This window comes from Chamaea fasciata, unplaced genomic scaffold, assembly GCF_029207755.1.
Source record: "Chamaea fasciata isolate MVZ Bird 193981 ecotype frontalis unplaced genomic scaffold, bChaFas1.0.hap1 SCAF_9, whole genome shotgun sequence".
NCBI classification, from domain to species: Eukaryota; Metazoa; Chordata; class Aves; order Passeriformes; family Sylviidae; genus Chamaea; species Chamaea fasciata.
This window is the reverse complement of record NW_027094094.1, coordinates 32,124,530-32,143,250: the sequence shown is the minus strand read 5'-3', so window position 1 is coordinate 32,143,250 and position 18,721 is coordinate 32,124,530. Positions and strand designations below refer to the sequence as shown.

Here is an 18,721-nt window from a genome sequence, read left to right as displayed (position 1 = left end):
GGATCCAGGAGCAGCCACAGCTTCTCTGGGCGGCTTGTGCCAGGGCCTGCCCACCCTCCCAGGGAACAACTTCTTCCTAATAGCCAGTCTAAACTAATTTTTAAAGATTTCTGATGTTCTGTTAGTGTTTTCACACCTCCCTTTGCATTTGGGATGGGGAAGCGTGGATTTCCTATTGCAGCCGTTCAAAAATAAGCCAGTGTTGGTCCCACTTCTATTGCAGATGTTGGGTTTATTTTTAGGGTTGAGACATTAGGAGTGTGGAATGGAGTACAGGATGGGATGGGTGCTTGGGTTACCCCTGGAATCGGCAGAGAGGCTCTGAGCCTGGTACCTGGCTCTGCCTCCCTGACTTGAGATGACTTCCAAGCCTGAAATAATTGCAACTTGAACGTGCCCTGCCCTCCTCCCCGCTCCATCCCTTCCATCCCATCAGATCCAGATCATTGGAAGCAGGATTTCTATCCTGGGAAAATAAGAGCCCAGCTCAGCAGCTGCTCCTGGGGTGAGACTGCTGGTCAGGTGAGGCCTCCTCCTGAGTGTCTGCTGGTTTTCATAACTACTGCCAAGCACCAGGAGGATGGGACGGGAAGAAAGCTGAGGTGTAGGGCTACAAATCACAGAATTTGGGGTTTGTTTGGGTTGGAGGGGGCTTTAAAGACCATCCAGTTTCAGCTTCTGTCATGGGCAGGGACACCTTCCACTGGGTGCTCCAAGCTCTGGTGGAGTCTCGTGGAAGGAAATACTCCCTGGTGGTGTTCCCATCTGGAGGTGGGACCTGTTTGGTTATCCAAATGTGCTACAGGTACTTTGGGTTTTAAATCCTCCTTGCTCACCTCTGGGCTTGTGTTCTGAACTATTACACCCGTGAGTGGATTTTCATTTCTGTTTTTTTTTTTTTTTTTTTTTTTTTTTTTTTTTTTTTAAAAAAAAAAATTCAATTAGCATAGAAAATATATAGTGAGGGTTTCTTTTTCTTCTTGGTATCAAGTAATTTAGAAAAAACCAGGCTGCTTAGGGATTTATGTAGTATTCAGGCAGGGATTTTTCTCCCTCTCAAGTAGCTGTTCAGGGGATGTGGGTGTTGCTTTGCATTTTCATCCCAGCCCCTCTTTTTGTAGTAGTAGCTCCACTTGCTCTGACTTCCTGTCCACAGGCCAACGTTTTCCATCTGGGGCTGACCTTGGAAACCTGTCTTGGAGCTCTGTGCAATTTGTGAGCCCACCTGTGCCTCACTGTTACACTTCCAACTATTTTATATTTGCATATATTTGCATTTCCTGCACAAAGCCAGCTTTACTGGCCGGTTTTACGCTGCCAGCAGTTTCCTGCTTGTTAGCGGTGCAGAAGGGGTGATGCTGGTTTGGAGGCAAGTCTGTCCTGGAGGGAGGAAAACACTGCTTGAGAGCTTGTTAGGGCTATCCAGCACATAATTTGTGGCAGGCAGCTCCCTTTCCTTGCAAATTGGTGTGCAGAGGCGCTTGTCAAGTACAGGATGTCCAGTTATTGAGGTGTCAGAGCCTTATTGTTGGCCGTGATGGAATGCCTGGAGAGGAGGTGACTGTAGCAGTGACTCAGGCCCTGCTGCTGTGAACAGTTTGTTTTGTGCTCTGTAATCACAGGACAAGAGCTCCCAGCTTTTATCCGGGGGACTCGGTCTCGGTGTAACTCCTGCTCATCGGTGGGGTTGCGGAATTCACTGGTGGCCCGGGTTACAAGGCATTCAATCTTCAATCCTTACAGCAGCTGGCTTTCTCCTGCTTATTTGTGTGCACACGTTATCTGAGGTGTGAACCTCAGAGTTTGTTTTCCAGGGGCCAAAACACCATTATTGTATCTTCCAGCTGTGCTTACGAACCCCTCTCATTTAGACTCTCATTTTTCACCGAGGGTCGGATCCTCTCAACTTTTCTGGGCCGTCTGGGAAGGATGCTGAGGGTTGCAAGTGGAACATGTTACCCACTGCCTCTGAAAGGATTTCCTGGCTCCTGGTGACGAGTTGCTGAAATAGCTTATTATTTGACTGATTTCTATAGTGACTGTTGCCCTGGCAGCAAAGCTTAGTGAGTAAAAGCACAAACACGAGCAGGGCACAGTTTGATTTTGGAAGGCTTTGCTTTGGTTTGCTTTGGTTGGGTTTCAAAGTGCTTTAGGATGAGTTTTGAGATGAACAAACATAGGGGGTGGTTTTATTGCTGGTTTGGGTGGATGTGGTTTTGTCTCATCAGTGTTAATTGTGAGACTTAACAGTTTCTCCCTGCAAGGGGACCCCGGACCTGGGCCTTGTCCTCAGCGTAGGAAAGATGTGGAACTGTTAGAGCAGGTCCAGAGGAGGTTATGGAGATGCTCCCAGGGCTGGAGCCCCTCTGCTCTGGAGCCAGGCTGGGAGAGCTGGGGGTGTTCACCTGCACAAGAGAAGGCTCCAGGGAGAGCTCAGAGCCCCTGCCAGGGCCTAAAGGGGCTCCAGGAGAGCTGGAGAGGGACTGGGGACAAGGGATGGAGGGACAGGACATGGGAATGGCTTCCCACTGCCAGAGGGCAGGGATGGGTGTGGTATTGGGAAGGAATTGTTCCCTGGGAGGGTGGGCAGGCCCTGGCACAGGGTGCCCAGAGCAGCTGTGGCTGCCCCTGGATCCCTGGAAGTGTCCAAGGCCAGGTTGGACTTTGGGGCTTGGAGCAGCCTGGGACAGTGGAAGGTGTCCCTGCCCCTGGCAGGGGTGGCACTGGATGGGCTTTAAGGTCCCTCCCAAGCCAGATCATTCCTTGATTCTAAGTGTGGAGGAGTAATCAGCTGATGATTTCATGGCTGATTATCTTGTTCTTTAACCAAAAAGGTTGATGCTCCCACCTTTGCTGCTTGTGCCCAGCTGCATCTCAGGAGAACAGGTCTTGATAGGCAGGGTTGTAACAGTGCACCCCAAATGCTTGCTTAACCCTCTGGGGTGGCTGTGGCCGAGGTGTAGATGGAAGTGGGGGTAAGAATTACCCCCCTTGTTTTGAGTTAGCACTTCAGTGTTTGCTGGGAGCTGGGAAAAAAGATCCTGTAAACATGAGGAGGTGAGACCTGGAGCCCTTGATCAGGTTGTTTCATCTTGCTCACTCCTGTGTGGGTATTTTGAGGTACTGGTATTCCACAGCATCATTATCATGGTGCAGTTGGTATTGTTATGATAATCACCTTGTTATTTATAATTCCTTGTCGGGTTCAGGCTCCTTAGTGAGGCAGCTCTGCTGTGGATGGAGGGAATTTTTAGTCACCCAGGCTAAAGAACCTGTGTCAGGGTTGGGGAGGTTTGTGTGTGCCCCATCCTCATGGGGCCACACTGAAACCGGGCATGTGGCCTGGCTGCGGCTGACACTGGTCCCCACCTTCTGCCTGAAGCTTGTGTGGAGAGGAGAAGACCTTTTGTGGAAGGGAGGGGGTGAGTGAGAGCTGTGAATCCCCCGTAGTTTCTGCAAACCGCACCCCATCAAGCTTTCATGGATGCACCATAGGGAATGAGGAATTTTTAATGTGACAAGCTGGAAGGTGTGAGTAAAGAAGCTTTTTTGCCTATTCCTCCCCCATTAGACAGGCTGTGAAAACAGGCTTGAATAATAAGTGGTGTTAAAAATTTTAGTTGGTTTTCCTCATTTTAACTCTCAGTGAAAACAACTCATCTCCATGGCCCGTGTCCTTGGCACAGGATTACCTTTCCTCCTGTATCATTTACTCTGCTTTTACAGAAGGTGCCTGATAGTGATTTACACTGGGGGGGTGAGAGCAGCGGTCTGGGATTGCACATTTTGGAACTGATGGTAGTTTCCAGCAATATTGCCCAATCCTGCAGTTTTACTGCAAGGCACACATTGGTTGGTTTTTGTCAGGCTGCCAGCCAGGTATCCTGGGGTCACACCAGCATTTTGAGACTCTTGTGCCAGTGTCCGAGTGCTATTTGCAGCTGGCAACAGGTTTTTCCATCTGGAGCTCATCTTAGAACCTGCTGGCAGCTTTGCATGGAATGCAGTCAGGGAATGGTTTAGGTTGGAAAAGCCCTCTAAGCTCATTGAGTCCAGTCGTTCCCCCCAGCACTCCCAAGGCCACCACTAACCCATGTCCCCGAGTGCCACATCTACAAATGTTTTAAATCCCTCCAGGCAGGGATGGTGACTCTGCCACTGCCCTGGGCAGCCGATTCCAGGGCTGCACAACCTTTTCCTTGAAGAAATTTTTCCCAGTATCCAATCCAGACCTTCCCTGGCGGTGGAGATGGAGTTTGAAGGTTGGCTGCAGGCTCCTGGACTGTGTCTTTGGGATTCCGAATCGTTAAAAATGTCGTTGTGGTGGACAGGAAGCTGCTCTGTCAGGTTCAGGGTTTTGGGGAGCTGGGATTCAAGTACTCCAGCATTGAAAACTGAAGAGGTTTAATTAATATTGCCCCACGTTGTGGTGCCCACAGAGAGCTCGTGGAGCCCCAAAGCCAGGCTGGATTGTAAGACAAGACCGGGAGAGGCAGTGCTGTGGCTGTGACACAGCACAGGGAGCTGGGTCCTGCTGCAGGCCCGGAGCTCGGGTGGGGGAACAGCTTTAAAAATAAATAACTTTGGCCTTATCAACACTGTGAGGCACCATCCTGGGAAGCAGCAAGAAGTCTGTTGGGAATCCGTGCTGCCGGAGTCGGGATTTGAAAGAAGCACATGGAGACGGGCGGGTGGAGCTGAGCCGCTGCTCAGTCCCGGCCTTGTAGAAGCTTCTAATGTGGGTTACCATGCATAATTCAGGCCACCCTTTTTCCATGTTCAGAGCTCTGTAACTAAATACTGATTTGCTAAACATAACTTGAATAATGAAGCAATCTGTGGCTTGAAAGCCTTCCTCAGTATTGAAAGGAAAGGAAGCAAACAGAGCTGTATCCTCACTTCTCCTTTAAAACAACACAGATATACGCAAAGTGGAAGAGTCATCCTCATCCCCGCTTGCTCCGTGGATTTAAATATGTGCACATTCCTGGTGTGGCCAGTCAGTGAGAGGTGGCCTGTCCAAAGTACTGCCAGTCCTTCCAGCCAACGCTTTTTCTTTTCTCTGCCATCACAGTTCATTCCATAGAAAAGCAGATTAAAAACTGCACCTCGTGTTTCTTGCTGAGCTTAGAGGTAACAGGTCAGAAAACGAATTGACGAGCAGTGTGGTCGTGTTTGCGTAGGAGTAAAGCTCTCTATCTGTTCTGAGCCAAATCGTGCCAGTGGGGTAAATTATTTTGGTTTTCCTCAGTCACAGCTTTGCTCCCTTTGATGAAACACAAACACTTGGGAGCCTGTAAGAGGCTAAAAATATTCTTACAGCTGATAAAGGCTTGATTTGACTTTTGAAAATATGAAGTGGTTTTTTCCCCGGTGCTGTTACCTTCTCACTTCACCTTTACGATGCTGCAGCAGAGCACGCCGTTTGTGGGATGGTGGGGCTTCCACTGCTTTCCTCTCCTTGCTCTGGGGAGGAGCAATTTTCGTTGGTTGCTTGAAGAAACAGCTCAGACCTGAGGATTTGCTGGTAGTGGTCATCGCTGCCTTGTTTGCTGCTCATATCTCAAAAATTCAGGAAGAGATTCCAAGCAAGTAACTTCTGTGTTCTTGTAACTTTTGTACCGGAAGCAATCAACTTTTCTAAGCTATTTCTGCTATTTATTGAGTATAGAAGTTTCTTACCTAGTTCCTCTTTAAAAAAAAAAAAAAAAATTCTTCTGGTTCCTTTTTTTTTTAGCTGGTGCAAAACATTTCTTTGAATTGGAGCAGTATACCCTGGAAACAGTCAAATTTACCTCACAGAGCTGCTAAATACCTGCAAAGCTAAACACTTTGGTTTATTTTCAGGCTGATCTGCTTGGTTATTGATTTTCCTATCCTGCTGCTCTTTTGGCCCAGAGAGTAGATCCTTGCTTATCTACATGAATTTTTTAGTGTTGATGACCATATGTGGCACCTGGAGGAGTTCTAGGGTAGGTTGGATGTGGCTTGGAGCCAGCTGGTCTAGTGGAGGGTATCCCTGCCCATGGTAGGGGGTGGAATGGGTTGAGCTTTAAGGTCCCTTCCAACCCAAACCAGGATGGGATTTTGTGATTTTATGATTTTTGCCTTGCAGAATAAAAAACAGGTTTCGTGTTCAATCATTGGTGTCATCCATTGCATTGAGGTACCAGTCTGTAAGGGGTAGGAAGGGTTTCTGCCACAAATAACACCAAGCCTTTGCTCTGTAGCTCCTTAAATCCATGAGTATGATTGTAAGAGGAGTTTAGGTGCTGCTTATGGACTAGAGCATTGAAATGGAAAATGTAACAGATATAGAGCAGAAAGGAGGCTTCCCACAGCTGCAGAGTGGTGTTAAATCTTTTAAGAAATCAGCAGCGAGCTCGGGAAGGACAGTGCTGTGCATACGAGGCTGGAGCTCAAATCTGCTGCACTTTTCCCTCCAGAGTCCGTTGTCCATCCCGAGCACAGCTGCTTTTGTGCAGGAATTTTGGCTTTGGCCATGAACCGCGGGCTAAATGCTGTCCTAATGGCCGGTTCTGTGTTTTTCTCCCCCTCCCCAGGAAGAAGGATGCCCACACGAAGATGAAGTAGAGCGTTTCCTATGCTGGCCGCGGTGCCCGCACGCTGGTGCCGGCTGGGTAGGGACGGGCTCTCCTCTGGCCAAACCCATTCCCGGGACGAGATGAAGCCAAGGAGGAGCTTCCCGCCGCGCTGGAGCCGCAGTGACTGCTGCCCGCTTTAAAGCCCATGTGCCACCGTCCTTGGCAAAATGAAAGAAGTGGTGCTGTGGTCACCCGAGGAGGTGACCAGCTGGCTGACGGACAATGCCGTGCCGGAGTACTGTGAGCCCCTGAAGAGCTTCACCGGGCGGGACCTCATCAACCTGACGGAGGAGGATTTCAAGAAATCCCCTCTGTGCCGGGTGTCTTCCGACAGCGGCCAGCGGCTGTTGAACATGATCGAGGGGCTGAAGATGGCTCACCACATGGAGGCTCACAAGAACGGCCACACCAACGGGCACGTGCGCGCCGGCGACGCCGCGCGCCAGAACGGCTTCGGCGCCGCGCTCAAGCTCAACGGGGTGCCCAATGGCTTCAAGAAGGAGATGATCAAGATCCCCATGCCGGAGCCGGAGCGCTCGCAGTATCCCATGGAGTGGGGCAAGACTTTCCTGGCTTTTATTTATGCACTTTCTTGTTTCGTCTTCACCACGGTGACTATCTCGGTGGTTCATGAACGAGTGCCTCCCAAGGAGGTGCAGCCTCCCCTCCCAGATGCATTTTTTGATCGCTTTGATCGAGTGCAATGGGCTTTTTCTATTTGTGAAATCAACGGCATGATCCTTGTAGGACTGTGGTTTGTTCAGTGGCTGCTCTTAAAATACAAGTAAGTAAAACCTTTCCAAAACTTGAGTGCTTCTGACAGCTTTTGGAGGGCAGATGCTGGTTTGCACCCAAACAAAATGAAGCTCCTTGTGATCTACTTATCTCAGTTTTCAAAGCTGGAATAGGTAGCACGGCATGTGAGCTGCTTGTGCAGAAGGCAGAGCTCCAAATGTTCCCTAAGAAACTGAGCAACACCCCTGCTCGTGTTTGCCTGCGTGGTTAACTTGAACCTGTTTCATGGGCGAAAAGCCATGGATTGGATGAAATGATGTTCTGAACTCACTCTTTGTTCAGAGGGAGAACAGCTCATGCTCTTGTGAGGGCAGCTGTGAACCAGGATCCAAGGGAACAGCTGGAGCTGTGCCAGGAGGGTGTAGGTTGGAGATCAGAGAAAGGTTCTTTCCCCAGAGGGTGCTGGGCACTGCCCAGGCTCCCCAGGGAATGGGCACGGCCCCGAGGCTGCCAGAGCTCCACACAGGGTGGGATTGTTGGGGTGTCTGTGCAGGGACTGGAGCTGTATCAGTGATCATTGTGGGTCCCTTCCAGCTCAGGATATTCCATGATTTTAAACCCAAGGGAAACAGCTAGGAGGAGGTGGTGTGGGATTGACCTAGAGAAGGAGGTGTCAGGTTAATGGGGCCATACAAGGCATCAAACACCCTGTGGTAGAGCTGAGCAGAGCCTGTAGGTGAAGAACAGCAGAATCCTTGGAGATTCTGAAGCAGTGAGATGTGGGTTAAGTTGATGGTAACATACCTACGTTGATGTCACTGGCAGATGTGAAGGTCCCTCCCTGCCGTGTCCCCATTTGCTTTGGGGTGTTTGTTTTTATTTATGTTACAGAATCACAGAATATTTGGGGCTGGAAGGAACCCTAAAGATCATCCCATTCCAACCCCCTGCCATGGGAAGTCCCCTTTGGAAAGGCCTTCTCTGGTGTTAGGGGAAGATGCCAGAGAGTCCCAGAGCTTGATCAGTGTGTGCACTGATCATGGAATGTTTTGAAGACCAAAATCCCTCTTTTCTATCCATGAGCAGAGGGATCAAGGTCCCAGAGACCCAAGCTGTGGCTGAGCAGCAGAAAGAGAAGAGCAGAGAAAGGGAAGAGCAGGAGAGGTGCTGGCTGGAACAGGAGCCCAGCCAGGTGGCTTTATCTGGAGGACGTTGTTCTTGTGGTCTTGTTGGATGGTGCACACCAAAGGGGTGGTGACTCAGTGCTGCAGAAAGACTCACACAAGTCCTCTGGAGAAAATGAAATTGGAGGCTTTTTACGTGTATTTTTTCTTTATATTACAGTGCAGAGCTCTCTCAGACTTAACTAAGGTAAAATACACCAAATCCAGCAAAATCAAGCCGTAGTCTTAATTAAAAGACATTCAGTGCCCAGCAAAATGCTGCCACTTCTTTGGTCTCTCCGAATATGGGGCTGCTCAGCCTTTAATCCCCAACCCCCTGTTTGCCTTTATGTTACAAAGAAAAAAGCAGGTTCTTGTCTAGTTCTAAAAGCCACAAGGGTGAGATGTTAGAGGAAAAACTCTGCAGAGAAGAACCCGTGCCCTGCTGGAATGGTGCCCTCCACACTTAAATTTCAGTTCGTGGAGCAAGATTAATAATTGTCATTCTTAACTCACAGTTTTGCCCATGTTTACACCAGAAGAGGGAAGAAAAAAAAGTCTGGAATACTGTGTTACAGCAGTGACTACTCCAGTGCAAAGTGTGCTTATCCTGCAAGAGTTGAATTTTTCCTGATAAATCAAAGGCACTCAAGGTGTTACTGATATGGCAATGCAAACTCATACTCCTCTGAGAGTCGAGCGCTCCAGCTTATTAACTGTGCCAAAAGCACTGAAAAATTTAATGGCTAATTTTGAGTTTCGAAAGAGCTCAGCTTGACAGGAATATTATTGTTTTAAAAGTGAGCAAAACAGCAACAACTGAATTCCAGTGCCTGAAGGGAACCTCCAAGAAAGGAGAGAGACTCTTTAGAGGGGCCTGGAGTGCCAGGACACAGGGAATGGCTTCCCACTGCCAGAGGGCAGGGATGGATGGGACATTGGGCAGGAATTGTTCCCTGGCAGGGTGGGCAGGTCCTGGCACAGGGTGCCCAGAGCAGCTGTGGCTGCCCCTGGATCCCTGGAAGTGTCCAAGGCCAGGCTGGACTTTGGGGCTTGGAGCAGCCTGGGACAGTGGAAGGTGGCCCTGTCCATGGCAGGGGTGGCACTGGATGGACTTTAAGGTCCCTCCCAGTCCAGACTGTTCTTGGATTCTGTGAATGCCAGAACCTGCAGCTTGAAATGGCCATAAGTGCAAAGAGTAGCAATTTAAAATGAACCAAAACCCACTGGGTCTGTAGCCAGTGGCACACAAGGCGTGATTGCTGTAACTGGATTCACCCTGATTTCTGTAACCCCGGCAGTGATCTCTCCTTAGGATCTCTCCAGATGTTGCTCCTGTCCTGGTGGATGTGCCAGGAGGGATTTAATTGTCTTTCTCTGAGGTGTTTTCAGGTGTTACCCCAGTGGGGCAGTTCTGGGGGCTGGCTATCCCTCCCGAGCCCATCCTTTACCCCGGGTGCTCCTGCTGCTTTTGCAGAAGCACCTCATGGTACCCCAGGTCTGCATCCGCCCTCCCTGTGAACATCAGCCCTCACTAATAAATATCTCTGCAGCTGTGGCTGCTCAGTGGCTTCCCTGCAAACACCCTGTCCTGCATTTTCATTCGGGAGCTTTCCTTGCTGATGTGAACTGCTTCCTTTATAATGCTGCTCAGGAAAGATGTGTTCTCTCACTCCTCTGAGTTATACAGGAGACCCTTTGTAATCACTAAATTGTGTGTCAGCTGAAATAAACTCACTCCTTTTCATCTTAGAATGCAAATACTGTAACTTTATCCCCTGCCTCGAATAGGGAATCGGTGACGGACACAGCTAATGGAGGGGTGTGGGGCAGGAAATCGCCTGAAATGTCCTCAGCACCAAATCTGCACAGGCTTTTTTATGTCCTAATCCTTAGATTTCCTGTAACCACCTTCAAGGGCAGTGTGAGTTGAGTCGTTCCTGGCCTGAAAGGCGTGGTCATATTTGTGGGGTGGTTCAGCATTCCCAGGTGTAAGCCAATAGTGTCACGAGTTTCTAAAGCATCTGGAGAAAACAGCTGGTGGTTTGTTTTATTTACCTTCGTGGATTTTGTTTGCCTTGAATGACCTCCTTATTTCTGCCTATTTTTTTTTTTTCCTCCGTGCCAGGTCTATAATTAGCAGAAGATTTTTCTGTATAGTTGGCACACTCTACCTGTACCGGTGTATTACCATGTATGTGACTACACTCCCAGTACCTGGAATGCATTTCAAGTGTTCTCCAAAGGTAAACTCCTTCTGGCTGCCCTGCCATTTCCCCCTTGTCCTGCTCGTCCCAAAACTGCTTTCTCAAGAAGTGTTTCTAAGGGAGGGGGTTCTGCCCCTCTGTCCTACTCTCATGAGAGCTCCCCCAGAATTCTGTGCACAGCTCTGGTGCCCCCTACATAAGGAGGGCGTGGAGATGTTGGAGCAGGTCCAGAGGGGGCCATGAAGATGCTGAGGGGTCTGGAGCAGCTCCCCTGTGGAGCCAGGCTGGGACTGCTCTGCCTGGAGAAGGTTGTGTGGAGACCTCACAGCTCCTTCCAGGGCCTGAAGGGATACAGGGAAGCTGGAGAGGGACCCTGCATCAGGAACTGGAGTGCCAGGACACAGGGAATGGCTTCCCACTGCCAGAGGGCAGGGATGGATGGGAGATTGGGAAGGAATTGTTCCCTGGGAGGGTGGGCAGGCCCTGGCACAGGGTGCCCAGAGCAGCTGTGGCTGCCCCTGGATCCCTGGAAGTGTCCAGGGCCAGGCTGGATAGGGCTTGGAGCAGCCTGGGATAATGGAAGGTGTCCCTGCCCATGGCAGGGGTGGAATAGGATGAACTTTAAAACCAAACCATTCTATAACTTGAATTTGAGAACGTTGGTTTGGTGTGACAGGGACAGCTTTCGGCAGGTTGCTGGCTGCCCTGTCAGTGGAGGTGTTGACAGCTGCTGTGGGGCAGTGTAGGAGTTCCCACCCTTTTCAAAGCACTGAGCTACCCAAATTCTGTGACATTTTCAACTAATTTGCATGATCAGCACGTTTCTGTTTCCAATGAAGCTGTTGAAGGTGTGCAACCTTTGCCATGTGTGAGTCACTGATTTCAAAATAAATACACACCTCAGTGTGTCAAATCCAAATACGATTCGTGGTTGAAAATGGCCCGGAGTGACTTCCCTAAGGCTGTCTTCTGCAATATTTTTGCAATTCTCTTAGCACAAGGACTTCTCACCTCCTCCCCAGTCCAGCACTGACTCCAAGGGGTAAATTAGGCTTGTGAAAGCTGTGGCTGAAACCAGGCTACTGGGACAGAGGTGCTTGACCCTTGTGGTCAGCCTGGAAGGGTAATTCATGTGCTCAGGGTGGAGAAAGGACAGGGCTGGTGGTGTTGCATCTGTCTCTGGTCACCCCGGCACTGCTGGAATCCTGGTCCTCACTGGAATTCCTGGGGCTGGTTGTGCTATGACGCAGCTGAAGCAGGAGAAAGGGCAGAAGCACAGCCATAAATCAGGTGGCAGGTTGTAAAATCACTGAGGTGCAGATAGTAAAATCGTGATTGGACTTGATCCATGTGCTGTTGTTGTTTTGGTGAGGATTGGCACGTCCAAACAAAGCCAAAATGCTTTGGTTCCTTGGGGAAGTCCAGCCAGTGTTTGCCAAGGCAGAACCTTGGTGGCTTTTGGAGGGATTTTGGAAAGAGAAGTGAGTGGGAGAGGAATCAGCACTGTGTTTGAGCAGCCTGCTGCTAGGAAATGAAAAAAGAGAGAAACACAGGTATTTATGGGGTGAAGTGAATAAATCTGCCTGTTTGGGGAATTTACGGCATTGGCAAATCCTTCTCATTACTCAAGTAGAGACAAGGTGAGGGCCCTGCTAAGATTAAGGATAAAGCTGGGTTTTCTTGAAAGCTCTAAATGTGCTGGTGGGAAAAGAATAACCTCTCAACACCTTATTGAGTTCTGTGTGATTGGGAAAAGTGGGCTTTGGGGAGCAGTTTAGTGCTTGCGAGCAACTGTTAGCAGGAAATGTTTAATTCCTGCAAAGAACATGCTCAAGTCTGTCAGAAATTACTAATTTCCACTTGTTAAAGCAAGGCCAAGCTTTAAAATAAAAGCAATAATGGCCAGCCTGGGGGATCTGTTTCCTTCTGACAGTTCAGTGGTTTCCATGGATTTTCAAACACCATAAAATGAGGTGAGGATGCAGCACACGTGTGCATTGGTCCGTTAGTCCCTGCTTCCTGATGGGTCCCAGAGGTTCCCCACGCATCCTGGATGTCCCAGGGCAGACACTTTTTGTGGATTTGTTTAATATTTGGCCTTGGCTAAGAGCTGAGAGCAGCAAAAGCCTTGAGCAGTGCCATCTGCCCTCGGTCACTTGGGAGAGGGAGCAGGGTGTCCTTCCAGCAAGGACTTGGTTTGCTCGGATTTGGCTTTCCTCGGGCAAACTGAAGCTTTTTCAGGAATGCTCCATGAGCCAGTGCCGTGGTTGGGGGTGGGTCAGAGCAAATCCGAGCGTGGAGGGAGATCCCTGTTTGGGCTGCTGTGGATTCAAAGCACAAGTCTGGCACTGTGCTCTGACACCACAGATGTTTCTGTTGGAATGGGAAGTGGAAAGAAATAATCTTTCTTCTCCAAGGCCTTAGGGTTTGGAGTGAGATGCTCTCTTCTGTTCATCAGATCCTGGTTTTGGCAGCTGGCTGTTCAGCCTGGGCAGTTCCTCCTGGTTTCTGTTGGATGATCACCAGTAGGGCCTGTTACCAACCACATGAACTAAATTAAACCTCATTTATTTTAGACCACAGTGCCTCTTGAACAGAAGGAAAATCTCACCTGAGCACCAGCTACAAGAGGTGCAAAGCATCAAAACACTTGTGTCTCCTTTTCCTGCTAGAAACGTGCTGCAAGCTTTTGGGAAAGACTGAGGATTTATATATCAGCTGATTGATCTTGTGGATCAAAGCAGAAAGGGAGAGGAACTGAAAGGCCAAACTGCTGGTTAAAACCGTTGCTTTGAGCTGTGATATTTCACTGTGCTTTTGTGTTTTTGCTGTTCCACCAGCTCTTTGGAGACTGGGAATCTCACCTGCGAAGGATAATGAAGTTGATTGCTGGCGGAGGCTTGTCCATCACGGGCTCCCACAACATGTGTGGGGACTACCTGTACAGCGGCCACACCGTCATCCTAACCCTCACCTACCTGTTCATCAAAGAGTGTGAGTGCCCTGCTGCCCCCCTCCTCTGGGATTCCTTCCTGACTGGGAGGTTTCTCTTGTGCTCGCTGGCAAACACAATTCCAGTTAAAATAACCTACAGTGAAATAGCCTCAAGCTGGACATTAGGGAAAAATCCTTCACCAGGGGGATTGTAATGGTTTGGGTTGGAAGGGACCTTAAAGCTCATCACATCCCAGCCCCTGCCATGGGCAGGGACACCTCCCACTATCCCAGGCTGCTCCAAGCCCCATCCAACCTGGCCTTGGGCACTTCCAGGGATCCAGGGGCAGCCACAGCTGCTCTGGGCACCCTGTGCCAGGGCCTGCCCACCCTCCCAGGGAACAATTCCTTCCCAGTATCCCATCTAAACACCAGCAGGTTAATTTGACTGGCCAGGGTATATGATATCTTTCTCGAAGATTTTGTAACCTTTCTCATTTCCGAGAATCTCATTACCCCGGGCACAATTTTAAGTTAGACCTTAAGAGAGTGATACTTATTTTGTGATCTCAGCATTCCTGCTCTTAATCTCAGCACAGGCATCTCTGTGTCAGCCAGGATTGCCGTCCATGACCTCTGCTAGTCACGGCAGTAGTCCTGATAAGGTTCCACTTGGAAGTAACCCCTACTTGTGCTCCTTTGCAGATTCCCCACGGCGACTCTGGTGGTACCACTGGCTCTGCTGGGCACTCAGCATGGTGGGGATGTTCTGCATCCTCCTTGCTCATGACCACTACACTGTGGACGTGGTGGTGGCTTACTACATCACTACAAGGCTATTCTGGTGGTACCACACAATGGCCAACCAGCAAGTGAGTTCTTCCCACTCCTTGGGCGCTTCTGCTGTAGCCTGTGGGAGGGAATATCCAGGCTCACCCACGTCCTGTGGAGAGTCCCACTCTTCCCCCTAACTGTTGGGTTTGCAGGGAGGAAAGAGGCATCATTAATTGGGTTCTTCTCGTGTCTTGACCACAAAAATGTTGTGGGTCTTCCCGAAGGCAGGCAGGGCTCTCCTGCCCTGGGTAACCTCAGTCTTTGAAGTCCTTCTGAATTTGGGCCAGGTGGCCACATTTGTGATACAACAACAAACCATTTAGATTCTTTTGCCTTGGTTTTGTTTTGTTTGGTTGTTGAGGCCAGCTGGGGTTTTCCTGTGTTCCGTGGCTTGTGCCATAGGTCTCTCGAGGTACAGGAGGGGGCCTTGCTAAAAATGAACCTGCTTTTGAAAGTGTTTCCAAGGGGCGGTGAGTTCTCCTGGTGAACTGGAGCAGTCGGAGAGAGCTGACAATGCTGAGGAAAGTGAAACCTCTCCTGTTGTGCCAGGGCAGGGTCAGGCTGGAGATCAGGGAAAGGTTCTTCCCCCAGAGGGTGCTGGGCACTGCCCAGGCTCCCCAGGGAATGGGCACGGCCCCGAGGCTGCCAGAGCTCCAGGAGGGTTTGGACAGCGCTGCCAGGGATTCCCAGGGTGGGATTGTTGGGATCAGGTGTTGGATCAGTGATCCCTGTGGGTCCCTTCCAGCTCTGGGTGTTCCATGATTCTCTGAGAGAAAATTCACAAGTCTTTCCCATGGATAGCAGACAAGGGAGTTCAGAGACATTTTTAACTCCACAGCAGCATATTGGTGTCCAAATATTTTCCGTGCTCGTGGTCAAAGATCTTTTGCTTATCTGTGGCATATGCTGTTAATTGTGTTCAATAAAGACCTCATACCATGGTAGAAGATGAGTTTGTATTGTGACAGCGCAGATTTTTAGATCCTATCACAGAATCATCATGGAATGACCTGGGCTGGAAGGGGCCCTAAAGGTCATCTGGCCCCCTGGAGGCCTTGTAGCTCCCACCTCGTTTTTCTCCTGGTTTGGTGCTGCCTGAAGCAATACACCACTGCCAAGCCTTGTGGTGCACTTCCAGCCAAATGCCTATTTGCAGATTAGGTGCCCTTTGGTGTTCAGTCGGTTTGGGAGGCACTGCGTTCAACAGGAGTCTGTGCAGCTCTTGTCACACAGCCCCAGAGGATTCCAGGCTTTGACTCTGCTCCTGAGCTCTCACAACAGTGGTGCTTCCAAGCTGGAAGTGCTGGGGTCAGGAGTGCCCCGGTTCCTGCTGAGGACTTGCTTCAGCAGAGCACTTAGTGTGGAAAGGTTCCTGTTCCTCTTCTGCTGCCTGATGTGACTCAGGAGGCGGCTTAACACTGCTGCCCTGAGCTGCCAGGACGTTGGGAAATGCCAGTCCCTGGATCCTTCCTGGAGCACACATTAGTGTGCCGCTCTCTCCTTCCTCGTGCTGGGGCTTGTGCCTGGCCTTAAAATGAAAAGCAACAGTGGATTTATTTGACCCGTGAGCTTGACATGGAGATTAGACTCAGTGTACAGGCCCTGTGCTTGTGTATTCCCTTTGGGTGGGTGGATACAGGGATCCCTGGCTCTGGCATGGAAAACAGGCAGCAGGGGGGGTTGGATAATCCTCTTGGGGCCTGCCCACTCTGTGAGCTGGGGCTTGCTCATGGCTGAGAGAAGCAAAAGGTAGGTGGGAGCAGTCTGGGAGCACGTGGAGGGCAGGGCAGGGTTCTGACTTCTCCAGATGGGACGTGCCCCGCTCACGGCTCCACAGGCACACAGCCAGGCCCCAAAGTGCTTCCTGAGCTCCGTGGAATTTCAGAGGCACTCATGGAACAACCGTGCTTTGGGATGGCGTTTTCATTCCCAAGGGAGACCAGACACTGGTCTCTGGGCCGCTCATTCCTTTCCTGTGGGCCCATCAAACAACTGAGGTTCTGTAGCCAGGGGTGAGCAAGGTTTGGTGTGTGCAGGGAGGCTGGGATGTGTTTGGGAGGTGAGGTTTTGGGAGCAGCAGGAAGCGGGTCACGAACCGATGACCGGTCTGAGTTGAAGCCGTGCGAATAAAGGACCTGCCCTTCAGCAGTCCTCTTGTTGTCCTTCCCTGCCTGCAGGTGCTAAAAGAAGCTTCCCAAACTAACCTCCTCGCAAGGGTCTGGTGGTTCAAGCCCTTCCAGTACTTTGAGAAGAATGTCCAAGGGATTGTACCTCGCTCCTACCACTGGCCCCTGCGGTGTCCGGCGCTGGCGCGGGGCCGGCAGGTCAAGTACAGCCGCCTGGTGAGTGACACGTAACAGTGGCAGCACAGCCCCACAAGGACCTGTCCCAAGTGCTCACAACTCCAAGAGAAGATGCCATAAACAAACAAACAAACAAACAAATCCACAGCTCCCTAACCCTTTCTTTAGCAGCTCCCTGGACCTGACCTGTTCAGTTACCTGGTAAGCACTGTGATCTTTTTTTCTCTCCAAAGGATCTGCGTTGGACAACAATAAAGCGAATTTAACTGATCATGCACTGTTACACATTTCTTGTCGATAGAGTTGGGATTTGCATTTGCCCATCACCATGTTCCTTTGTATATGATGTGACAACATAGATGAAAAGCTTTTATATCATAAGTTCTGGTCTTTCCAGTCACGTCTGGGAACAAAGCATAATTTTTTCTTGGGAAAACATACTTTTCATATCTCTTGCCCCAAAGATTGGGCTGTAAGCCATTTTCTAGCAAATGACTATATGAAGGTTTCTAAATATCTGCCTTGGGTGAAATCAAGAAATCTTTCTACCTGTTGCACCGTGCTACGAATAAGATGATAGACACAGAAAGGTTTGGTAAATCCTGATTTTGTAGAATCTGCAGTGACTGACTGTGTCAAAAAAGTGCAAAAAAACAAACAAACAAAAAAACCACCAAAAAAAAAGAAAAAAAAAATGTAAAGTGATTTTCTAAGTATTTCCTAACTTTATTTTTCAAAATGTGTATGAAAAAAAAAATTAAATTTAAAAAGATTTTTACATGTCAGAGAATAGAGAGTTAAAAAATTTAAAGAAAATGCTTCTTGGGAGAGAGAGATTTGTCTATGTTTCTAGTGCCTTTCTTGTCTTGATTGTATGGTCAGTAGGCAGTCTTTAATGTTTTTATTTAAAATAAAGTATTCCATGAAAGCAGAATTATATATACTGTATAATTACTAATTTTTTGCATTTATAGCTAAATTAAACTGGAAATTTGCTTATAATGTTGAAATTGCCACGTGTAGGGAAAAACCTCCCACCCCACCAAATAAAAAGGGTCCGACCTTGCTCACACATTATGGGCAGGTCAAGCTAAAAAAGTATCACTTTATTGTCTACTTGGTAGCTGGATTTTAAAAAGCAAAACAGCCATGAACTCCTGTTTTTTAAGAATTTTACAAATGATCACTGAGTGAACTATGAATGGTTTCTCCATCCCCTTATCGAAGTGTTGTTGAAAAACAACAAAGATAATCTATTTCTTTAAAATATTTGTGCAGAAACTGCATGTAATTCTAAGTTTTCACTCCTACCATACATACTGTATGTTTGGGGAAGTCTCCTATCCTAAACTTGCCAATGTGCAGAACAAAAATAGTTTTTATAAAAAAGAATGAAGAAGAGAAAAATATATATATAAATATATATATATATATATCCATTCTGTATTTTACGTGAAGCAGAGTTATCTTCTGTAGGTTTTTTGTGTATTCACAAGGTGATATTTGTATTGTAAAACAACAATGGTGAAGGAAAATAAAAAAAGGCTTTTGAAAAATGTAGTTTCCTTTATCTTTTTAATATTCAGTTGAAATTTGAAGCTGGGTTTATTCTTCCAAACCTTGCCTTTAAGTTGATGTTATTGCACTGTAGGCCATCCGATGTGGACTGTACGGAAACTGCATTGATGTGGAATTGCTGTCGGGCAAAACAGTGCCTTATGTGAAATAAATGCTATGCAATCGATGCCGAGCGGGCGGGAGGAGCCTTCCTGGGAGCCATCTCCAGGCCTTGAAAAATCTACCCTGCAACTGCTGGGATGCAGCACAGGGCAAGGGGGGAGCGTCCCTTCCCCCAGGAGCTGCCAGTCCTGGCCCCTGGACACCAGGAAAAAAAAAAAAAAGAAAAAAAAAAAAAAAAAAAAAAAGGAGAAGCCGATTTC

General features: G+C 48.8%; 1 protein-coding gene across 4 annotated transcripts in view; it reads left to right on the top strand.

Moving 5' to 3' along the window:
* The window catches only part of SGMS1 (sphingomyelin synthase 1), an 87,005-nt gene extending 68,832 nt beyond the window's left edge, over positions 1-18,173 (top strand). For all 4 annotated transcript variants that reach the window (XM_066191721.1, XM_066191723.1, XM_066191722.1 and 1 more), the window contains 5 exons: positions 6,564-7,389; positions 10,632-10,749; positions 13,551-13,704; positions 14,350-14,516; positions 16,656-18,173. In XM_066191721.1, coding sequence (XP_066047818.1) covers positions 6,773-7,389; positions 10,632-10,749; positions 13,551-13,704; positions 14,350-14,516; positions 16,656-16,835 — 1,236 coding nt within the window. In that variant the 5' untranslated portion in view covers positions 6,564-6,772 and the 3' untranslated portion in view covers positions 16,836-18,173. The remainder of the gene's footprint in view (positions 1-6,563; positions 7,390-10,631; positions 10,750-13,550; positions 13,705-14,349; positions 14,517-16,655) is intronic.
* Positions 18,174-18,721: the final 548 nt, after the last annotated feature.